Source organism: Epinephelus moara, chromosome 13 (genome assembly GCF_006386435.1).
Source record: "Epinephelus moara isolate mb chromosome 13, YSFRI_EMoa_1.0, whole genome shotgun sequence".
Taxonomy (NCBI): Eukaryota; Metazoa; Chordata; class Actinopteri; order Perciformes; family Serranidae; genus Epinephelus; species Epinephelus moara.
Genome location: NC_065518.1, coordinates 6,775,519 through 6,798,569, shown reverse-complemented (window position 1 = coordinate 6,798,569; position 23,051 = coordinate 6,775,519). Strand labels below are relative to the sequence as shown.

The following is a 23,051-nucleotide window of genomic DNA, read 5'->3' as shown; positions in this document are numbered from 1 at the left end:
AATGAATGAATTGTTAAATTGCCAATATGTCTTCAGACTTCAATCATCCAATCCACCAAACAAGAGTCAACAGCAAAAAAAGCTGTTTGGCATTGGTAGAGAAGATTTGGCAAATTTTTCATGGCCGCAACCCACACACTCAGCTCTGCTGCTCATCCCACAAATGCATGTTCCTTACAAATATGGCACCATTTAAAAGGGAAAAAAACAGGCTTTCCAATGGTATCAAATTTATTGCCAAGAAGCATTGTTACAACAAAGAAATAATCTACCAAACACAAGTTTCCTTACTTTTTGTACATGATTTAGATAATTGCCTTGTGTAACAGTCATACAGTCTTTCATGATTTGTGATAGTGAAATATCTCAACAACTATCGGATGATTTGGTTCAGACATTCATGTCCCTTTCAGGATGAAGTGCAAAAAACTTTGGTGACCCTCTTTACTCTTCCTCCGGAAAAACAGGTCAAAATGTTATTCTGTTAACTTTGATTTATGTCCTAATATCTGAATAATAACTGGCATTCCCATCATCCTTGGCTGTACTTTGAGTTTAGTGCTAATTAGCTAATGTTAAGATGCTATTTAAACATGTCAGTCTTGTTTCAGCTTGAATGAAAGTTTACCCCTAGTCTCAAGGAGTGTCAGCGAGGTAAATCTGCAGTATTTTTCTCTTGTGTAGTAAGAAGCACAAGATGAGTTCAGGACACACAGTAGATGAGATACGGGAGATAATGTAGACTGACTTTGTGATAAACATCCAAGATAAACTCTTGTTGGCTTTAGATCTGTTGTCTGACCATAGGTTAACCAAATATCAGAGACTGTCCTCCCCCCAAAAAATGACCCCAGAGGTTGTTTGTACAAGCAGCTTATCATGTCCCATATATTACATTTATTTAGGCGACGACCTTTAGTGGGTGTAGTAATTATGATGGGAGCAAAGGAGGAAATCAGGTGACAAAGCAAACACAGAACTTCGACCCATAAACCCACTGTTTGTGTCCCCTTTGAAACCAAAAGTCAACGCTGAGTTATTTTAACTTTATGTTACTTTAACAGAACATACTTACAGTATGTTCCGTACATAACTTAACAAACGTAGATATTTTAACCCAAAAACCATGATTCTTTTCCTGAACCTAACCAGTAGCGGCACTGAGTTAGGAAACGCTCCTGTGGATTGTATTAGAGAGTAAAAACTAATAACTTGTGCTGTTATATGGGCTGAAGGACTGGTTAGAATTTCATCATCCTGATGTTGAACAACTTGAAAAATGTTACTCTGAGTTTCTAATCCTAATCCCACACCTAAAACTTTAGGTGCAGGAACTAAAGTCCATGATGGCGGATTATTTATTATTTGACCAAGAATGTACAGGATGAAGAGGAGGGGGCCGAGAACTGAACCTTGGGGAACACCTGTGAAACACAGGATGTGAAACATACTACACCAGTGATGTGACGTATGGGATGTCTGTCACATGACTTATGTGGTGGTACATTGGTAACAAAAGTTCTTTAAGCCAAACCATGATATTTTTTGTAAAACTTACTACAAAGTTTGTAGGGTAACAATGACGGTATTATAACGATAAGATGTGTTTAAAACTGTAACCACAGGATGGACATATTTGCATTTTGGAAGTCAGTGGGAATTGGCATATTCTGCTGTTTAGATATGAGAGAGCATCTCTGTTTGTGGTCTTATGTGATAAACTTAGTTTCTTTAGGTTGTGGACGAAACAATTTGAAGATGTGATGATAGACATTTTTTATGTTTTCGGACATTTTATAGACTAAATATAAATAATAGGCTAAATAACCAACAATTAAATAGTAGCCTAGTATTCCTACAAATTCATCTTTGACTCTTACAGAGGAATTCACCCAATAAACAGAAACTATACAGTGGATGTGTTGGTTTAGAATATGGACAGCATCTCACAGCTCTTTATTTGTGTTCTCCATTTTCATTTCAAACTAACCATATTTATTTTCTCAGTGGAGTGCAGGCCTTCATTTTAATTAACCACTGAGGAAATACACAGTCAGACAAAAGGTCACTCCTTGACCAGGCACAGCTCCACATTTACAAGTCACATCAGAAACGAGCAGACTGGCCAGACTGAAAATGACCTCCCCTGAAAGAAAAACACCCGAGGTCGGGACCTCTCCTCTCCGCTGTGAGATTAATGTGGGTACAGAGTGGCCACCCAGAAGAGCGGCCAGAATCATCAGCACGCTCCGACTAACAGACCAGACAGGCGCGTTTACACTCGGAGTGAATGCACAAATAAATGCATGTATGCAAACACTGGGAGACAGCCGAGTAATTTCACATAAAACTGTACATTTCACACAGTATCTTATCTTATCCTGAGACATCAGCATTCAGATTCCTCTCCTCTCCTTGGGTTTAATCAAGGTGGCCGGTCAGGCAGATGGTTGTATCAATCACACCTCACAATTCCTACAGAAACTCCTATTGTTATATATCCTCCAACATAAGACAAATAACCTTCTACTGACCAGCTACAAAAGCTCCTGGCTGCAGCCGCACCGAGCAGGGGTCACTGTGAATAAAAGGAACTCAGATTGATTGAGACGCACTGGTTCTGGTATGAAAAGAGCTCAGAGCTAAAAGGCACCACGTGCAGATATGCATTACAATGGAGAGCGCATGTAGAGAGGCAGCTTTAAATGATAGAGTACAGCACATGCAGAGACCATCTGGATGATTCAACACAAGGCTGCTGCTGGGTGGAAATCTTACATGTAGAGTTAAGAGAAAAGCTTCATTTTATATGTTTCTTAAAGCAGATGCTGAGTCTAGGAAAGGTTTTACAACAGCACCACAAAAAGCAGCTGACCGATGGTTACAGACCTCTGCTGGTGATTTTTGTACAGGGATGGGTGTAATTTTATAGAAGGGATCCTGCGCTGGTCGAGGAAAGGAAAACCCATTAGTGCATGTTCCACCCACACAAGTTTTGAAGAAGATTGCCGTCTCTGGATTGACATGAAATGCAAATGTATCTGCCCACTGAATACACAAGCGAAGGAATATCCCACATGAAAATGTGTATGCAAATTACATGTTGATAGTTGGCCCATATCCAATCTGCCCTGCTAATACATGTAGCTGATAGAGATGCAAACAAAACTGTTTACCCAGTCAGAGCTGCTTTGAGCTCCCTGGGAAAAATTTGACAATGATTACCAGGCTTCTGTATAGATTTTTTTTTTCTTGAGAAATGAAGAGAAGGAAAAACAAATTTAGCTTCCTTCAGTAACCCCCCTGTGTTATCTGTGAAATTAAAGTAAATAAAAGCTTTGTTTCCACCGAGGGAAATGGTTTCAGCTTTCAAAAATAAACGGGAGGTCTGCGTCACTGTGACGTGTAGTTACATATCTGGGGAGGTGCATGTCAGATAACGGCGTAGGGTACGCCGTCGATTGGATGCTGAAGTATAAATCTCGTTAGCCAAGCCGTGTTCGAGATAAACTTGATTGTTACAGTGTCACCTTGAGGTCAATTAGTATTTGTGCTTGAGTAGTGAGTGTAATCCTCAACCCACCTGCCAATATTGGTGAGTTTTTTTCTCGTGGTTTTTGCTGCATGTACAGCGAAAGAAAGCAATAATGATGAGAACAAAAACAACAGGCCCCCTAATGGACCCCTAAAATTAAAAGCAAAAATCAAACAGACGTATAATTAAAAAATAGATATATATATCCACCAATCAGTTTTTATTTGCAGGTGGGACTCAGCTGTTGTTTCTCTAATCAGCCTCTCACAGAGTCCATGTCAGTTTTCCCTATTGAGATAACAAAGCTAATATCAGATATTATTCAGAACAGGGTCACTTCAAATCAGATTTGAGTGCGCAGTGTAACTCGCTGCCTGTCACTGATAGCTGATTTGCAGGAGGACTCAGGTGGTGGTTGTCCAATTAACCGTCGTGCAGCATCATGATGCAGAATGAGGGAAGAGGAGACTGTCAATAAAAATGCTACTAAATCAATGTTAAGTCTTGACTTCTATCAGCCAGATGGGGCTCGTGGTCACATCCCCCCTCTATGTAATTTATCTGTTCTGCATTTTTATGTCACATCATCACTGCCTGCTGCTGTGCATTGTTTCTCTAAATGGGCAGTCATAAAAGATTGTTTAGGTAGATTGTAAAGCAAATTGCACAGCTGCTAAAACAAAAATAAAACATCTGCATTTGAGGATGGTAAATCTTTACTAAATGCAATAGACTGAATCAAATGTTTACAATCATTTCCAGAGAGAAAACCCTCTGCCTCATGTTCATAAAATAACATGGCACAACCAAACACTGCTTTCGTTAAAAGACAAAATCTACCATCATCACCATCAGGAAGTCCTTTCTGGCAAGGAGCTGAAGCTGTTCTCTCGAAGAAACACATTCTCACTCCAACCTTGTCACGTATTGACATTTAGTCATGGACTTTCCACGTCTACATACGACGTGCAAGGTACCCTGGGTGTGTTGGTTGTTAACGTTCTGGGACGCCGTGTCAAGTTCTGCCTGTTACATGCATTGTCTTCTTTCAAAATACACCTCAGTTTTCACAGGAAATTTAACATTTCCATACAGTTTATTTCAAAATAAAAGCACTACGTCAGGACAACACCGCAAATTTACATTTCTTTTCCTCCAGCAACAAACGCACATGGATAGGTTTAGGAAAAATTGAACAGGGTATGGCTTGAGAATCTTACGTGATGCGAACACGGCCTTAACTTTTGGGTAACAAGTTTCATGCTGACAGCTTTTTTGTAAGTGTATGACACCGCAAGTCACTGCCGAATCTTCGACAACTTTGGAGTGAGACCGGGTTGCACAAAGCCACCAGACTCAGTTGACCAAAATTGTAATTTTACTTCGCAGAATATGGGAGTTGCTGATCTACGCCTGCGTCCGTCAGTTAGTGTGTGAGGTAAGCCAGATATGGGGTTCTCTTAAACTGACATTGATTTTTGTTTTAGGTGGCTAAATATGTTTTACTGTAGACAATAAACACCACTGCATACCTGTATATGACAAAAATATCAAGGAGAATAAGAAATTATTCATTTAATTGAATTGTTTTATGTATATAATTTAGTTATAGTTTTTCTAGTTTGTGTAGAATAAGCATAGAATTTTGTTATAGATTGCTGCTGACTATTTTAGCTAAAAAGAAAAGATCATGATGGAGATGGGTTTGCATTTTCAGGGCAAAAAGCCTATTGTAAATGGCACCATTTTTAAATGTAATGTGAGTTCTTTCAACACAGGTGTAGCTCAGAGGTGGCAGTCAGATTAATTTGCAAGGCCTCCTCCACCCCACAGCGGGCCCCAGTGCAACCACACTGCCCGCACTGTCTTTATTCACGCCCCTGATTTTTGCACTCCTGTTTCCATCTTCTCAAAGTCAATAGGTTTTTGGTTAGATGCTTAAAATAAGGTCTGTGGTGAACACAAGCTCAAGAGACTTTGATGTTTTGTTCTATGACATAAAATACATCAATAAAACCCCACTCGTGAAATTTGTGGCTTTTATGTGTTTTAAATAAGGCGGTTGCTAAAAAGTGGCTAAATGAGACGACAGAACGTCATCGTAGTGAACGAAGCTTTACAGCCTCCCTGTGGGGGCGACGTTAAAGCTCCAGTAGGCAACATTGTTTTGGTATAATTGAGTAAAAATGTTATAATATCCTCTAAGCATAATGTAAATCAAGTGGTCTGAGACAAACAATAGGTTTCTGCACCTCACCATGGCTCTGTGTTCAGCCTCTAAAGAATCAGTATCGTGCCGATGTGCATCAACCAATCAAAGGTCAGCTCAGACCACTGCGTTCCTATTGGCTGTCTACTGCATATGCGCGTTCCCGTGCTGCCGGCAGAAGGGGAGAGCAAGCGAACAGTGCACCAGGTAAAATAGCTATTCCAGCATTGGCTACAAGGGTGAGGTGGGGCCGGGCCCAGCCGGAGGGCGCGAGGGTTGGCCATGGGAGCGGAGCCGAGGGCTCTCCGCGGAGAGGGAGAGCCGAGCCGAGGGAGTATGTGCGGGGCGGGCTGCTGCGTGGAGAGGGAGAGCCGAGGCTCCCAGAGAGGGAGAAATAGAACCAAGTAGGATAAAATACTCACGTGCTCGTCTGGTAGGAGGAGCTCAGGGCGGAGACGAACAAAACCTAACTCAGATGACACTCAAAAATCAACCATTTTCAGGCTTTCTACTTACTGCAGCTTTAAGACATGCAACCGTAGTGTAGTTCCTTTATAGCCTAATGTTAGCTTGTTACTTTCGGTGATTGCCTTTAGGCTTCAAAAATCATAAAAGTGGTGTTGATTTGTGAAGATTATCTTTCTGAATAAAATGTGTAAGTACAGTGCCATAAACCAAAATCCAATGGAAAAATCTCATAGGCTCTCTGGCAAGGGAACCAGGGCGACTCTAGCTAGAAAAACATCATCCCTGCGGCACTCTGTTGGACAATGGATCTATTGCAGTATCAACATGAGAATCCAATAATGAACTTTAGAAGTAGTGTTCCCTATTTGGCACTTAACAGTATCGTAAAGCATCTCTTGTGCAGGACTGAATCAGTGTCAGTGTTCCATTCATCTACCATCAAAAAAGTGCAGGCCTCTGTTACGATGGACACACACAAACACACACACACATGCAGGTGTGTGCGCAACAGGGAGCTCAAATTTTGCTCCACAAGATCTGTTGTTGCCATGGTATTGCACTGCATCTTCTTACATCGCCATGGAAACACAAAAATGATGACTGGCATGGGGCTTTAAGTGAAGTGGGTCAAGAGCATCCGAGTCAAGTCAAGTCGAACCAAATTTACGTGTATCACATAAAAATGTCCCGGGGGGGATTTACAGGCCACCGACAGCAAACAGCTTCACCCAGCCGGTCAGTGATATAAACCCTCAAATCATTCAGCACATAGGGGAACAAAAGGCTCGTAGAGTCTATAAAATGTCGAGTTTATCCACTTTAGATAAGTTAGGAACATTGGGGGACAGTTTCCCTAATGCAGTTGTGTAACTTTACACAGCGTCTGAAAACGGTGATACACATACTCCAAAATACTTAAACTGAAACATAGTTCGTGGAGAAATGTGTGAACTTAATACTTGGAACAAGATGAGATGAAAAGCTTTAAATCTGCTTTGGTCAGCAAACATTCATTCAGTCATTTTTACCGGATGACATCACTGTTTAATTTCGGGCCACTGGCTGAACATGACTGAATGCACCTGAATTATTTTGACTCATTAACCTACTTTACAAACCTCTCAGTCACGAGGTTACAGACGAGAACAGCTCTCACTCCCTGACTGTGGATTTGAGCTCTCTTACCTCTGCTGTAAAACACAACCCAGTCTGATCATTATTAATCTATTACTGATTTCTCACTGTGTGCTTTGCTGTAATTATTGCCCCCCTCACTGCCTCCTGAAATCACACTTTCTGTTATCAGTGGGTTGATTTGATAGAAACGTGGCGCCATCTTGTGGTTGCAAGTATGACAGTAAATATGCACAGTGGGTGAGCACTGACTGTTTCAGCTTAAAGTAACATGAACTCACTGCACATACAACTCCCAAAATGTCCTCAATATCACTGTTGAGATATTGAGGCATTAGTTTGATCATAAATCCAAACTCTTAAATGTCACATACATTTCAGCTGGTTTCAGATTTGCACTGACGTGACAAGACGCATACATTAACATGGGCTAAAAATAGCTTTTCCATACTTTAACGTCACCACTGTGATGCTGAGTGAAGGCTGTGCTGACACCTAGTGGCAGCTAAGGGTAATACATCTATGAAGAGGTGTGAAACGTGTCAGCCAGGAATCAGGCAGTATTTTCTTGTCTTCCTTTGGTCTCATGATTTTCTCTACATATTCTTTGACGTCCTACATTGTATGTTACACTTGTGTCTCTCTCTGCAGAAGTTAAATTACTTTACTGTAATGTTTTGCACTGTGCTATTTAAGTATGAGCCATTTTCTGTGAGACGCTGTGATTTTATTTACATCTGTAGATTAATATATGATGTTCTTACTTCTATTTGCAGACTGAAATAAATTCTAAATTTGTTATTCTTGGTCATTTTTCATTTGTGTTTACGTAGCAGGCTACAGGTTGTATTTATTTCGATCAAGTCTGGCTTTTTTTTTGTACATAGGTCGAGTATGTTTGTTAGTGTGTTTGTATATTTAATTTTTTTGTAGATGAAAATTAAATATAGTGGGACAAAAAATAAATAATACAGCTTATTTTATTTTATATTATTGATCTGAATCTACAGAGTAACTGAAGTTATCAGATAAATGAGTCAAGTAAAAACTATCTGGATTGTGGAGGAAAAGAAAGTGTAAAGTCACAGAAAATGTAAGTACTTAGTATGTACAAGTACCTCACAGTTTTACTTACTTACATTATTTGCGTAAATATACATGGTTCAATCATAAAGTAATGAAAGTCACTGCACTATAGTCAACACATATCTGTCTAAAGATGTGCACAAGCAGGTCAGTTTTATTAAAAAACATCACAAATGAAATACTGTCATTAGGATTTTGTTTATTTGTGTAAACGTGACAAAAATGAAGCAAAGAGCTTCTCTGCAAATCTTCTCTAGACGGATAAAACAGGCCAATAAATAGGCTAAATAAAAAAATAAAAAATACCTAATCAATAAATTGACCTTGGCTTTTCAGCGTTTAAGGAAATGAGGATTAAAATCTGAGTTTTTAAAGTGCATTCCCAGTTTTAAGAGAAAAAAAAATGACCACTTGTTGTGGACCCAGCAGAGAAAACATCTCCACAAATGATCCACACACAGCTGATCTGTGAAGCAGGGGCTTGTGGGTACTTGTGATAGAGTGTCTACTCTGTTATGATTCCCAGCCAGAATGCGCTGTGGGCCTAATTTTAGGATGTTACGAGCAGCACTTGAAGGCAGCACGCTCTCCTCTCCTGTCACCACTGTCCTCCTCCTCGGGTCCAGCTCCGTCTCCTGAGTGTCTGACTGCCGGTGGGGTGTGTCTGCTGGAGATAGTGGTGGAGGGAGGCAGCTGCGTCAAGTCAACCACAGACAGGCAGAATGGAACCGGAAGTTGCTCGATTTGGTCTTTAAAATAAAAGCATAGTAATACCTGCTACTGTCTTTTTCACATAAAGAACTGTCTAGGTAAATTAAAAGGTCAAACATAATGAAAGCTTATAATTAAGAAAATGTAAGAAATTTTAAAACAAATCCCCTCAAAACTGTGAATTTTGAGACATTACCCTCAACAGATTTAAACCCCTCAGATTCTAGCCCTCATTTCTATATAGTATAAAGACTCTTGAACACCTATGTGATCATCTCAAAACTGCAATTAATAATCTTGTGCCATAACAGCCTCCACTCCTCTGGTTTCAGGCTTTTCACCAGATTTTAGAGCATGGCTGCAGGGGTTTACTCCCACTTAGCCACAAAATATTAGTGATGCTGGATGAAATCCTTTCAGCAAGTGTTCCATTTCATCTCAAATGTACTGGACACAGTTGAGGTCAGTGCTCTGTGCAGGACAGTCAAAAGCTTTAATCTGTTCTCGTCCTCTGCAACCATCGACGGTGGAGTACCACAAGGTTCCATATTAGGCCCCTAATATATCCTTTGGTGCTTTTTTTTTTTTTTGTAGAAAATAAAATATCTTCTACCTTTGTTATGAACCCAGAAAACTACTGTCGGTCTGTGTACCTCCTACTAAAACTTGGTGATACATGCTGCTTTTTTTCCTGCTGAGCTGCCAGGATTTTACATCCAGGATGTAAAATCATATAGCCTTTAATAGGAATCATATAGCCCAGATTAAATTACTGGATTATAATTAGTGGTGCATTAATGTGTACATCACTTTAACTTTGCTGCTGGTAAGGTGGTGCAAATTTTATTTAGGCTACTTTATATACTACTGGGTAGCTTTATCCATATATAATGCATGATCATTTACAGGGTTATTTATATTTTGTATTAATAACTTAAATAGACTGTGTAAAGTATCTAATCATTAAAGCTGTCAAATAAATGTTCCATAGTAAAAAGTGGTAGCAATATCATAATGAAGTGCAGTAGAGGTATAAAGTAGAATAAAATGGAAATACTCAAATGAAGTACCTTAAAATTTTAGCCTACCTTAGAACAGTAGGCTACTTGAGTAAATGTACTTACATTTTATCTTTGATATTTATTTCAAACATGTAAAAACAGACATGAACATACAAACAGGCAGACAGACAGAAGGAAAGTAATATATACAAATAATGTAAAAGCAATTGTCAGTGCATAGCAACTTTGATTTACACAGCCAAATAGGAGTGGGAGCTAGTATGAACTTATTAAATCCCACCTTTTCACCATAAGTCATTGAGTAAAATGAAACAGACAGCTTCCTTATATGGATAAACCTATACCTCAAACTTTTCTAAATATACCATTGTTACAACCTTTTAACTTTTTCACACAGAAATAACCCATGTATATGAATATAATATTAATTACCAAATATCTATCTTACAGAACCTGTCTTAATATATAATATAAATTACCAAGTACTGGTGACTTTCAAGTATAAACCAGTCTAAATGTGTGATATATTACCACTTATCTTTGCCTTACAAAAAATATTAATATCAAGTATTACATATGTGTCTTAATCAACCTATCCTGCTATCTTTTAGGTGAACATATGAATTATACAGTGTGAATATATATAATAATTCCAGTATACATGTATGTACACCCACATAATATAATATAAATTACCAATTATCTACAAAAAATACTAATATTAATATTACATAGGCCTATGTCTTAATCATCTTGTCCTGTTAATTTTTAAGTGAACATATGAATTAGGCCATAGATTCAGATTCAGATTCAGAATACTTTATTAATCCCCGGGGGGAAATTGTTTTTGTTCCAATGCTCTGTGCAAAGTAGAAATAGAAATACAACATGAATGGAAACAAGAGATAAAGATGAAGATATAAATAAAATACTAAAATAGACAATGAAATCAATAAAATAAAATATTAAAGTAGACATTAAAATAAAATAAAATAAAATAAAATATTAAAGTAGTATTAAAGTATTAACAATGATCTTTGCCTTACAAAAAAATAAAAATAAAATACCATTGATTGGGCCTGTTACTTTACTGACATATGAATTCTCTCGTCTTTGATTTTGACTTGATCGCTTTGTTGTTATTTTACTTTGAAAGCCGTGACCGGAACTACGTGCTTACACTTCCTCCCGCTTGACGTCGACGGGAGACGCTGTAAAAACGCTCGCGCCTCATCCTCAGACACCTTGTAGACGAGAAGACAACCGCGTGCACGACTCACGTGCGGAGGTAAAATGCAGCTGAATAACCGGACGATGCTCACGAGTCTGGAGCTGGCTGTTATCTAACATTAGTTTACACAGAAGAAGAAGAAGAGGGAGAAGAAGAAGAAGAGGAGCCATGAAGAAACACCTGAGTCCAACCAAACAGCAGCAGCAGCAGCAGCAGCAACCACCGGCGGATGTCCCGGTGGCTCCCGGCGGCGAGGTGACCGTCCAACAACTCAACGAGCTGCTGTCTAACGGCAGCGGCTTCTACAGCTTACCGACACAGCACTTCAACGAGGTCTTCCCCCGGATATACATCGGTAACGCGTGAGTCATTCATCATGTCTCTATCATGCTCTGACACTGACAGGTAAGACAGGTTGTTGTCTTTTGTCAACACGCTCGCGCCCCATCCACCGAGCAGACGCGACAATGACAACAGTGTCGCATGTCCGGGGAGCACGCGCGCAGGGCGGGCTTGTTATTTTGGTGTCTCCACTCTCATCATGGAGGAAGCGACAGCCTGTTGTTGTCAACACATTGTGCTGTTGTCCTCGAAATGCCGGCGGCGGCAGAGTGTCAGACAGGTGGACATTACCTCACTGTGTCACACACCAGTCATAATTATAGTAATTATACTATATATATTTCCCATTTTAATTCACTCTATACCGGCCCGGTGAACACATGAAGGACGGACACAGAGCCCTTGTTTCTACTCAGTGAACCCCTCCATCATTAATATCACCGCCGTGTAATCACGTCTCCATCGAGCCGCTCCCCATCCTGCTCTCAGCTGCAACATCAACCATCTCACACATGCATGCGATTTATTTTCATTCATAAACTGATAAGAAAACAAAAAAAACCCAACAGGCGGTCTCGTGGGTTCCAGCAGAACAAAGAGGGAGGAGAAGGAGCACGTGAATTTGGAGTCGTGAGTGGGAACATGCACGTATCAGTGAGGTGAGCCTGGTCACGCAGCGTCATACACCTAAAGTCACAGGAACAAACCCATTCATGATAGAGACGCACGATGTAGGATTTGATATGCTGATATGCAACAACTCATTTAATGGATAACTGATACCGATATTGATACATCCACTTTTTTCCCCACCTTATTTTAGTGATCATCAAGTCTCTTCTGTAGTGGATTTATCATCATATTATGCATCCATACTGTTATCGTGATGGTCCACCAGCAGATGGAGACATGAAATACCAACACATTCTCACTCTGACCTCGTCACATATCGACATTTGGTCAAGAACTTTCCACGTTTATATACACTTACAAGGTACCCTGAGTGTGTTGATTGTTGACATTCCGGGATGCCTTGTCAAGTTGTGCTTGTTACATGCTTGTCTGTTTTCAAAATAAATGCACTACGTTGGTACAACACCGCAAACACAGCAACAAAAACATGGTTTGATTTAGGCAACAAAAACATGGTTCAATTTAGGCAGCAAGAACACATGGTTAGGTTTAGGCAAGAAAAATATGGTTTGATTTACGCAACAAAAACACATGTTTGGGTATAGGCAACAAAAACATGCTTAGGTTTAGGCAACAAAAACATGTGGTTGAGTATAGGCAACAAAAACACGCTTAGGTTTAGGCAAGAAAAACACGTGTTTGGGTATAGGCAACAAAAACACGCTTAGGTTTAGGCAACAAAAACATGTGGTTGGGTATAGGCAACAAGAACACATGGTTAAGTTTAGGCAAGAAAAACACTCTTAGATTTAGGCAACAAAACATGTGGTTAAGTTTAGGCAACAAAAACACATGGTTAGGTTTAGGCAACAACACGTGCTTAGGTTTAGGCAACAAAAACATGGTTCGATTTAGGCAACAAAAACACGTGTTTGGGTATAGGCAACAAAAACAAATGCTCAGGGTTAGGCAACAAAAACAAATGCTTAGGTTTAGGCAACAAAAACAAATGCTTAGGTTTAGGCAACAAAAACACGTGGTTAGGTTAGGCATCAAAAACACTCTTAGGTTTAGGGAACAAAACATGTGGTTAAGTTTAGGCAACAAAAACACATGGTTAGGTTTAGGCAACAAAAACACGTGGTTAAGTTTAGGCAACAAAAACACATGGTTAGGTTTAGGCAACAAAAACAAATGCTTAGGTTTAGGCAACAAAAACACATGGTTAGGTTAAGGCAACAAAAACACTCTTAGGTTTAGGCAACAAAAACACGTGGTTAGGTTAAGGCAACAAAAACACTCTTAAGTTTAGGGAACAAAACATGTGGTTAAGTTTAGGCAACAAAAACACATGGTTAGGTTTAGGCAACAAAAACACGTGGTTAAGTTTAGGCAACAAAAACACATGGTTAGGTCTAGGCAACAAAAACATGTGGTCAGTTATAGGCAACAAAAACACAGGGTTAGGTTAGGCAACATAAACACTCTTAGGTTTAGACAACAAAACATGTGGTTAAGTTTAGGCAACAAAAACACGTGGTTAGGTTAAGGCAACAAAAACACGTGGTTAGGGTCTATGCAACAAAAACATGGTTCAGTTTAGGCAACAAAAACCCACTTAGGTTTAGGCAACCCTCAACTTGGACTTTCGCCACCTTAACTATGTTCTCGTCCTACTGCGTTTCCCCCGATGCTGCCGGGTGCCGTTAAAGTTTAACGGCACCCGGCAGCATATCATGCCAACGTTAAAGGGTGGCTTTTTTTTGTTGGTTTCTGACGCTGCAAGTCACTGCCCAAGCGCCGGATTTTGACGACTTTGGAGTGAGACAGTGCTCGAAATACAATTTTTGCTTTTTAATAACATAGATGACTTGTGTAGAGATTATAAACCTGACACAGACCTGAGTATCATTACTGCCTGTAAATTGCACAATAAATGCTATTTTATTATTTTAGAGAGAAGATAATTAGTTAATTAATCAGTTAGGCCTTATCTATTTATAAAAACTTATTTGCAGATATTTTGATATGTGATCAATTGTTTGAGTTAATTTTCAAGCAAAAATGTCAAATATTACATTGTTCGGCTTCTTAATTAGTGAGTATGTTTGTGTGTGTGTTGTCATGTGGTGAAGCTGAATATTTCAGGACTTGGGACTGTTGGTCCAAAAAAACAAGTGATTTGAGGGTGTCACCTTTTGCTCTGTGAAGCTCTTTCAAAAATTTTGGGACATTTTATTGACCAAAGAAATTACCAAGAAAATAATCTACAGATTAATTGATGCTCGATACTGATGACGTGCTGATATTATTGTGCATCGCTACAGTTTGCCTTATTATAGGAAGAAGAAAAGCAACAGATAATTACATTTCACAACCAAGAACCATCCATTTTTTTGGCATTTTGGCAGAAAATTGTTGATGATGTTGATTGTTGTTGATGTTGATTATAATTTCCTGGAACCAAAAGTGATATCCCCAAATTGCTTGTTTTTTCCAACCTACAATTCAGAACCCCAAAAATATTCAGTTTTATTCCAGATAAAAGAAAACAGAAAACACTGATTTCTTTGTGTGTAATCTCACTGTGGGACAAACAAATATCTGCTGTGTACTTTAATTCCATCTCTATCACCTGTGTCGGTGAAAGGGTGCTGATGTATCATGTATATTAAACATGGCAGAGGGCGGCTCATAAATCCTCAGTTACTGGTGGACTGGGTGCTATTGGCTTTGTAATGAACATGCCGACTGTTGGGGAATTTACAGCTCAGTGTTCCAGTAAAACCAGTTCCTGGTACTTCCTGTACAGATTGTGAATGAGATGTGTTGTGTACAAACACACAAACATTCCTCAGTTCTTACAGACCTGGAGTTATCAGAAGGTGTGTTGTTCTGATCAGTGTGTATTCACAGTTTTGCTAAAGAATAACACAGTAGTGAACATTGGTCAGAGGTGTTTGGTTTCAGATCTGTGTGTGTTTGTCATCGGCTTTTTATGCTCTATTCTCTCAGGCCAGGGCCACCTTAACGCCTCATTTCCTCTTACATATGTGACTGTCCGTAGGTCTGTCAATATGCATATGATGCCTCTAGTGTCCAACACCAGGAAGTGCATTACTTAACGGGTGGATAGAAACCTGATAGAAACTACCTGTAGCCATGTTTTGTTTTTGTTTTATTCAGTTTTTGGGGTACAATTTTTAAGGTGATATGAAAAATTCATATTGTGACGCTTGTAATATTTCGGCTTGTTGACATATAGTTATAGTTATATATCAGCATGTGGAAAAAGACGCGATCAAATATAGCAGACGAGCCAATAAGATCAAAAACAGAATTTAAGTTTGTGATCTCACATCTTCTGCAGTGAAGTCTAAAACATAACAATCAGAAATCATTTTCAGGCTTCAAGTGTCACATTTATCGTAACACCAGTGATGAAAAAAGTACAGTTCCAGGAAATATAATATTTAAATACATTTTGCAGTGCTGTAGCGTAATATCAGCTTTCACACAGCAGCTCTTCATCTCACTGTTATGGATTCATGGTGGAGGACGGATTCAGGGATGCCCCTGAGAGACGTAGTGTCTCTGTGCAGTCCATCATTTGGCTCCAGCCACTGCCAACAGAGCGGTGGAGGAATACAAGCACATTACTGTACCTCTGTGCTACAACAAAATCAATCTGAATATGCCAACCTGCCCCGGCCAAGTCGCCAAACAAAGTGCTGGCAGTCGTGAGCTCAGCTGAAGCTGATCAGACAAAACTGTGGCACTCTGATGTGTCTCTGCTTTATCTTTTATTTTGAAGAAGAGATTTTGATTTCTGATAAAATTATGTTCTTTGTAATCATTTAAAGTAATATTTGTCTTTACTCAGTGGCCATGTTCAGTACGGTGGGGTAATTAGTAAAATATTTTACCATTAAAGTTCATCAAACGAGTGGAGAGGGCAGCGTAATGTAATGTGATATCACAGATGGCTCAGGCAAGGCGAGGTGGTATTGATCGTTGATGAAAGCCTGCACCTTGTCCACTGTTTCCACTCCTGGGACCCACTGAGCCTTTCTGCTGATGTATCCTGTGTATCAGCCGAACACTGTTACTACTTAAATTGTGCAGCTGGCCGAGATCAAAACAAACCTGGTGATTAACACAGTATACACTGTATATACAGTATATGGTGCACACACTTCTTCGGTCACAGTTCAGGAGTCAAATGAGGAAAAGAACGATGGCTTTGTCCTTGAAAATATTCATCAACGTCTCTTCGTCCCCAGAGGGAGTAGGCCCATGTACTATTTTTGGCTACAATCTATACTAGCAACAACCAGGACAGAAGTAAATACTCGATTGTTGCTCTGAAACTGAAAATACATTATCAGAGTTTTCATGGATCCTAAAAGAGTCTTAAATGGCATTGAATTTATTAATCTAAAAAGAAAAGTTTAATTGGTATTAAAATGTCTTAAATCTTCTTCAAAAGTCTGAGAAATGTTCAGACATGGGAAGTTTAATTTTTTCTGGAGTTGCATTGTAACATCTCAAAATAATGGCAAGATCTATTTATTCTATACAATTTACAGAATGCCACTCGCATTAAATGCAGGCATATCAGGGTAGAGGAACTAACATCATACTGTTTCCGTCCAGGATACTCAGAGCAGAAGATACACTTGGTGCTGCTCAAAGTCAAAGATGCTTTGTTGATAGTACGCGTCCTTCCAGGTCAGCTCCTACAGAGGCTAGGCAAGACTCCTTCCTAGCATTCAGTGAATACACATTGGAAAAGGCTACTGAGTGCCCAGGTGTGCATCATTGTAAGAGGCCCTGCTTCTTTGTCCGGCAAATCGATCAAAAATAATTGTGGGTACTTAATACCTGCTGAGGATACACAATGCATCCTTGAAAGTTCTCTGAAGGAAAGACTTGGTCCTTGGTAGAATTAGAAGGACCCTTGAAATTAGGACAGTCCTTTGAGGGGATTCGATGACGTAGCCTCCGTCTAAGGATCTGTCCTTGACTTTGAGAAGCACCAACTGCCTGTTAGCAAGCTGTCACTGTGCGCTGGACGTCATGGGGAGTGCAGATTAAAAGAAAATGAGCTATTTAACCAAGATTTTTCAGCACAGCTGAAACCAATGCAAGATGAAGCATACAAGGTTCGGTTCATACAAAAAGTTTTTTCCAAACTCTGCACAGCGAGAATCAAGGCAGTGGAATTCTGCATGTAGACTTGAGAAAATCCACCAACAAACGGCAGTCTTTAGATTTAGCAAAAGAAATATGGTGACGGCTTAATTTATAATGCATCAAACTTTACTAAAGGTTCACATGGTTCTGAACACCGGACTTTTGGGGAAAGTCCTATGTCTTGTGACCCTTCCACTGCTGTAACCTGTCTCCTAACTAGACCACTCTGGATCACTTCCTTCTTTACCTTCGTCAGCACATGTGTTACACATGAATTCCTGGCTCAATTACTGGCTGTGTGCATGAGAGCAGCCTGCTTTGTGGTAGGCTATTTGTCCTGCCCCTTTTACACCGTGATTGGGTAAAAAGTGACGTTGATGAGCGCAGCATTTTACTGGAATTTAGCATTTTTCAACTCTCGAGTACCAAAAAAAAACAAAACTAGATGAATAAACACTCAGCTGCCTTAGCGCAGTTTAAACACGTAATACTCCCTCTGCAAAGACTTATAAAGAATACATCGGCCTTAGGAAATAAATACATTACTTTTTGGTGAGTTCGAGCGGAGCTGTTGTTGGCGCTTTCATGTGTTATTGTTATTGTTGTTTCATGCTGGTAGACATTCTTCTTCCTTTGGTATTTAACAGCAGATTAGAACACTTGTAGATGTTCAAGTTGCCCCTCCAGGTTGAGAAGAACTGCATCATCAGTACCTATGGTACTGGAGAAACACAAGTACCACTATGTTTTCAGAATTTTGGCACAGATTTCTACTAAGGTAGCGTTTCTTGTGACATTCCTGGAAAAATAAAAACAGATCCCAGGGATGAAGCAAGAATACATTCTGAAGAAATTAAAAAACAGACATCTGGCAGGGTGAAGAAAGAAATGCGGGCCCATCCACATCGAACCTCCAACGATAATACAGTAGTTTTAAAAATGATGATCCGTGAGTAATGTCAATAACTCCCCGCACTTTGATGAACTCGTCAGTAAAACGCTCCCATCTCTCTCTGAAATGCATTGTGAGTGTATTTTCCAGAGCTCCTTCCACTGTTCTCAGATCAGTTGTAGTCAGCACTATGAATCCGCCGTGTGCAGCTCAGGGACACACTTAAGGTGTGGTTTGTTTGCTTTGAGGAACACTTTGGCTCTTTGTGAAGCTGGTCTTTAATAATGGATGTTGTGGGACTGCGGATCCCAGGGTGGAGGAGGCTGGGACAGGCCAGGTAAAATAGGAGAGGGAGCCATTGGCTGTGAACTCGCTTGAACCACAGTGTGTGCCTCTGCATTGTGTTGTGTACGAGTACAGTCACTTCTGCTTCCACACTCACATTACTTATGTTGCACTGTAAGTGCTCGTACTGTACATGTAAGCATGTACTCAGGCATACGTCTTAATATATACTGACATACTCTGAATAAAAAAGAGGATAATGTGAATTAAGAGTCCTCCCGTCTGAAGGACTGTGTGCCCTGCAGCTGACACACCAGCAGATGGGCTGCTTCATCCCTTCTCCAACAGCCATAAAGCAAAAATGGTGGCAGGGAGGATTTTTTATTAGACCTTGCAGAGGGGGCTTTGCAGCCACCACCTCTAGGGAGCTGTCCAGGGTCACCTAGCTTCGCCTCGGCAGCCTCATATTGACTGTAAGGAGATCTAGCAATAAAAGCACTCAGCGCTGTCAGGGTGAGCATTTTACACATAGATTTATCATTCTCAGGTCCAAATAAAAATAAGCAGATATAGAACTAAAGCTTTTAGCTTTTATAATATTTGAAACAACACATTTGTGCTTACTATATAAGGCATTATAGGGATAATAACAGTGTTGGTATACATTTGATATTGTGCATCTTTTATGAAAGAACTCGTCTCTTGTGTTTTTTATTCATTTAAATTACTTTGTGATTAATTAACGTCAATAATCACATCAATTTTTGCTGTGAAATTAATTTAAAAAAAATTCAATTCAAATGAATTTTGGCAGGTGTGTTGTAAAGCTGCTGGATTTTGGACACAGTTGTCCCCCTGTCCTCTACCAACGAAACTGGTCTGCAGTCCATTTTGCAAGAGAGGTAGTTATTCAGTCACAGGTAGACTGACTCAGTTTGTATCTGAACGCCTGGTCGAGTGTGGCTTTGACGAGGCTGACTGCTAGTGCTAACATCAGAGGATGTGTTAGCTCAGACCTCCAGGTTTGCTGCTGAATGCTTTGTGTTGAGGTGATATTTCAGGCTTGAAGTACTCCGATGGTATGAAAATGAAACGTTTTTTAAAATGTAGGTGTTCCATTCGCGGGGTGAAGCAGTACTGTAATTAGGTTCTTTTTGTCTTCTCAAAATAGGTTAAGTGTAGAAAGTTTCTTCTCTGTTCTTTTGGTGAAGCAGCATCGTCTTGTCTGCCTCCATCATGTGACAAAGCGATTGTGGCCTTCAAAGATGCACCAGGTCAAAGGGCACCACAGAACATGATTAATCAGCGTTACATTTTTTAGTGTGTTGTTTTTTTCTGTGATTAATCAATCAAAATTAATGCATTATTTTACATCCCTAATTTAAATGCATTTAAAGGAATACTTCACCCCCCAAATGACCATTTATGTATCAGTTACTCACAACGTATTACATAGAATTGTAAAGAAAGCATTGTTTTTTTTCACATGCCTCCACGATAAACGAAGAATCCAAAAACAAAGAGAATTCTTGATGGACTGAAGTAATTGGCGACTGCATTTTTTAACATCAGCAAAACCACATCAAACAAGGTCTCCGTGGATCCTGAAAAAGATCCTTGAAAGGCATTCAGTTCATTTTTATAAAGAAGTTTTACATCTGTCCCACGGACAATATATTTGGCCTAATACACTTACAAAACCAGGCCTAGAAGAAGATCAGCTCTGCACTCAGGATTTCTGATAAATAGGCTATGATACAATGCTGGTTATGTCCGGCAACCTCAGGCGCAACCTGCCTCCACACCCTTAAAAGTTGGCACAGAGTAGGACCCAGTGCCTGACGTTGTGTTTTCCAGGTGGTTAAGGAGGGGACAGGTGCACAGCCTCTTAAAAGGTTTAGTTCAGACTCACCAAATTCACACAATAACACAAACAAATTAACTGAACAAGGCAGATTTAATTTCACGTTCAGTTTCCTGTCAGGAAGGGCTGTCTGTTTGGGAAGTACTGAGCAAACAACTGGATAAATGAGACTTGGATTACACTGCAGGAGTTCTGTGAGAGGTTGTAAACTGATGTTTTCACATAGTTTTGCTGTTGTTAAACATGTTAGACCCCTATGAGTTCAGTTCATCAAGAACTTTCTCCATTGTTGGACTCTTCACTGCAGGCAAATTCAGCATAACACAGAGTGAGTAACTGATATACAAATGGTAATTTAGGTAGTGAAGTATTCATTTAACAGTAAAGGAGAAAACACACTGGAGAGAGGTAGACACACGTCAGCAGCATATATACTATTTTTGATTGAAATCATGATGTGTGTGTCTCTGTCAGCTGCAGAGCAACAATATGATGCAGCTTTCTGTCATATAAACATAAATATCTGTACAGCTAATTAGTGACACTAAATGTTCCATAAAACTTGAACACAACATGAACAAAAGAGGCGTTTTATTCAGAATCAATGGGCAGTGCCTTCGGCCAGGTTGGATCGTAACAGTGGACACAGGCATCGAGCCAGGCGGGCTGGAGCAGCCAAATCCCCGTATTGCTTTGTTACAGTTTGTTTGCTCTGTGTAGGCCCAATATGCAGTATTGTAATCCTTGTAAACAAAGAACAGTGAAACAGGAGGGGAGCAGATTTATTGTTTCCTGAAAGATAAGTAGATGAAGATGGAGGTGAAGCTGTTTAGTCACTAGGTCCTGATTGAAAATTGTTTCCAAAAAAAAGTCTGCGTGTTTTACAGGAATTTATTTTCTTCACTCACAAAACAACCCTGTACATGAGATTTATATCTTGTTATCTGCAGGGACAGATGAGCAGACAGAATATGACCACAGTTACAATGATTGTGATGTGAAACAGACTTGAGGCCTGTCGATCAGCGGCTTGAGGTCTCTGCCTTCGCAGACTTTACGTGATGGCGGTGAACTCGTCACAGTACATACAACTGAAGTCCGTGAGGGCTCAGTGCGCAAGTCCAGAGGGTGGACATTTGGATGCAGCCATAGTCTTGCAAATATCCAAATAATATGTCTGTGTCATTCTGCAGTTACACCTCCGAAACACTAGTCGGCGGCAGAGGTTTCTGTGAAGTGCTGTAAAGTTTAGTTGATTCAAAACACACATTAAACACACATTAAACATGGCTCAATAGAGACAATTTCAAACACAAGTGCACAAATCAGCNTTCCCTTCTCATATGAAGCTAGGGACAACAGCAACATTTAACAAAGGTAACGTTACAACGTTCGACTCCATTACAACTCACAGGGTTCACTGACAAAACAACTGTCTTGTACTAAACATGTTTTCCAAACAAATACAACATGCTAACGTTATTAGCACAAGCCTATGGCATTTTACATTGTATAAATTAGCCTAGCAGCTAGCAGAGATTTCCTCTGCTCATATGAAGCCAGGATAAATCACACACAAGACTTAAAATGTTATTTTTGTGGAGGCTTTATTGTCTTCACAATTTATTGTTTCTTATCTGTGAAATTAAAGTAAATAGGGAAGGGAGGGAAATGGTGTCAGCTTACAGAAACAGACAGGAGGTCTACGTTACCGTGAGGTGTGGTGACATTTCTGGGGAGGTGCACGTCAGGCTACAGCGTTGGTATGGTGTTGATTCAACACAGAAGTAAAAGTAAGTTGTAAAAGTATTTTCAAAGTCTTTATCAAGTCTTCTGGTCATGTTAGGCATACTATTTCTTGCAAATGTTAAGGCAGTGAAACAAACACTTTTTTATTTTTATAGTGTTTTAAATTGGAAAAGAAACAGGTGTACACAATCAGATGAATTGTCTCTGCCCAACTTCAACCTGAGCAGAACAAGTGAAAACACCTGTGTGGCCTTAAAGACGTCACCTTTGGCTTTTTATTATATTTTTTAAAATTAAATTATGAATAAAAGCAGTGATCATCAAATTAGTCCCACAGTTTGGGATAACATGTACAAAGACACATTTGAAAGCTCCCAGCAGATAAAGAGTGTCTGTGATGGTGCCAGCGCAGTGCTCATGCAGAGCGGTCGTGAAAGATGCAACCTACATTGTCAAAGTATCACTTTAAAATAAATTGTGCTGACACGCTGCTTTGCTGTATCTGTCAGGTGTTATTATTAGTGCTGTTATTTGTCTTGATGTCTTGCTCTGCTGCTGTACACTCATCATTTTGTGTTATGAGAGAACAAAGAAGTTTTATCATCAACAGTGGCACTTCATAAGTTTTTACTGGTGCACAGAGTTTGTTTCAACATCAGCAACTTGCTAAAGTGATTGAAGTAATGTAGTTTTC

At 39.7% G+C, this 23,051-nt stretch overlaps 1 protein-coding gene across 1 annotated transcript in view; it reads left to right on the top strand.

Moving 5' to 3' along the window:
* The first annotated feature begins 11,409 nt into the window (after nucleotides 1-11,409).
* The window catches only part of dusp3a (dual specificity phosphatase 3a), a 28,561-nt gene continuing 16,919 nt past the window's right edge, over nucleotides 11,410-23,051 (top strand). The window contains exon 1 of the mRNA XM_050060987.1: nucleotides 11,410-11,758. Coding sequence (XP_049916944.1) covers nucleotides 11,565-11,758 — 194 coding nt within the window. The 5' untranslated portion in view covers nucleotides 11,410-11,564. The remainder of the gene's footprint in view (nucleotides 11,759-23,051) is intronic.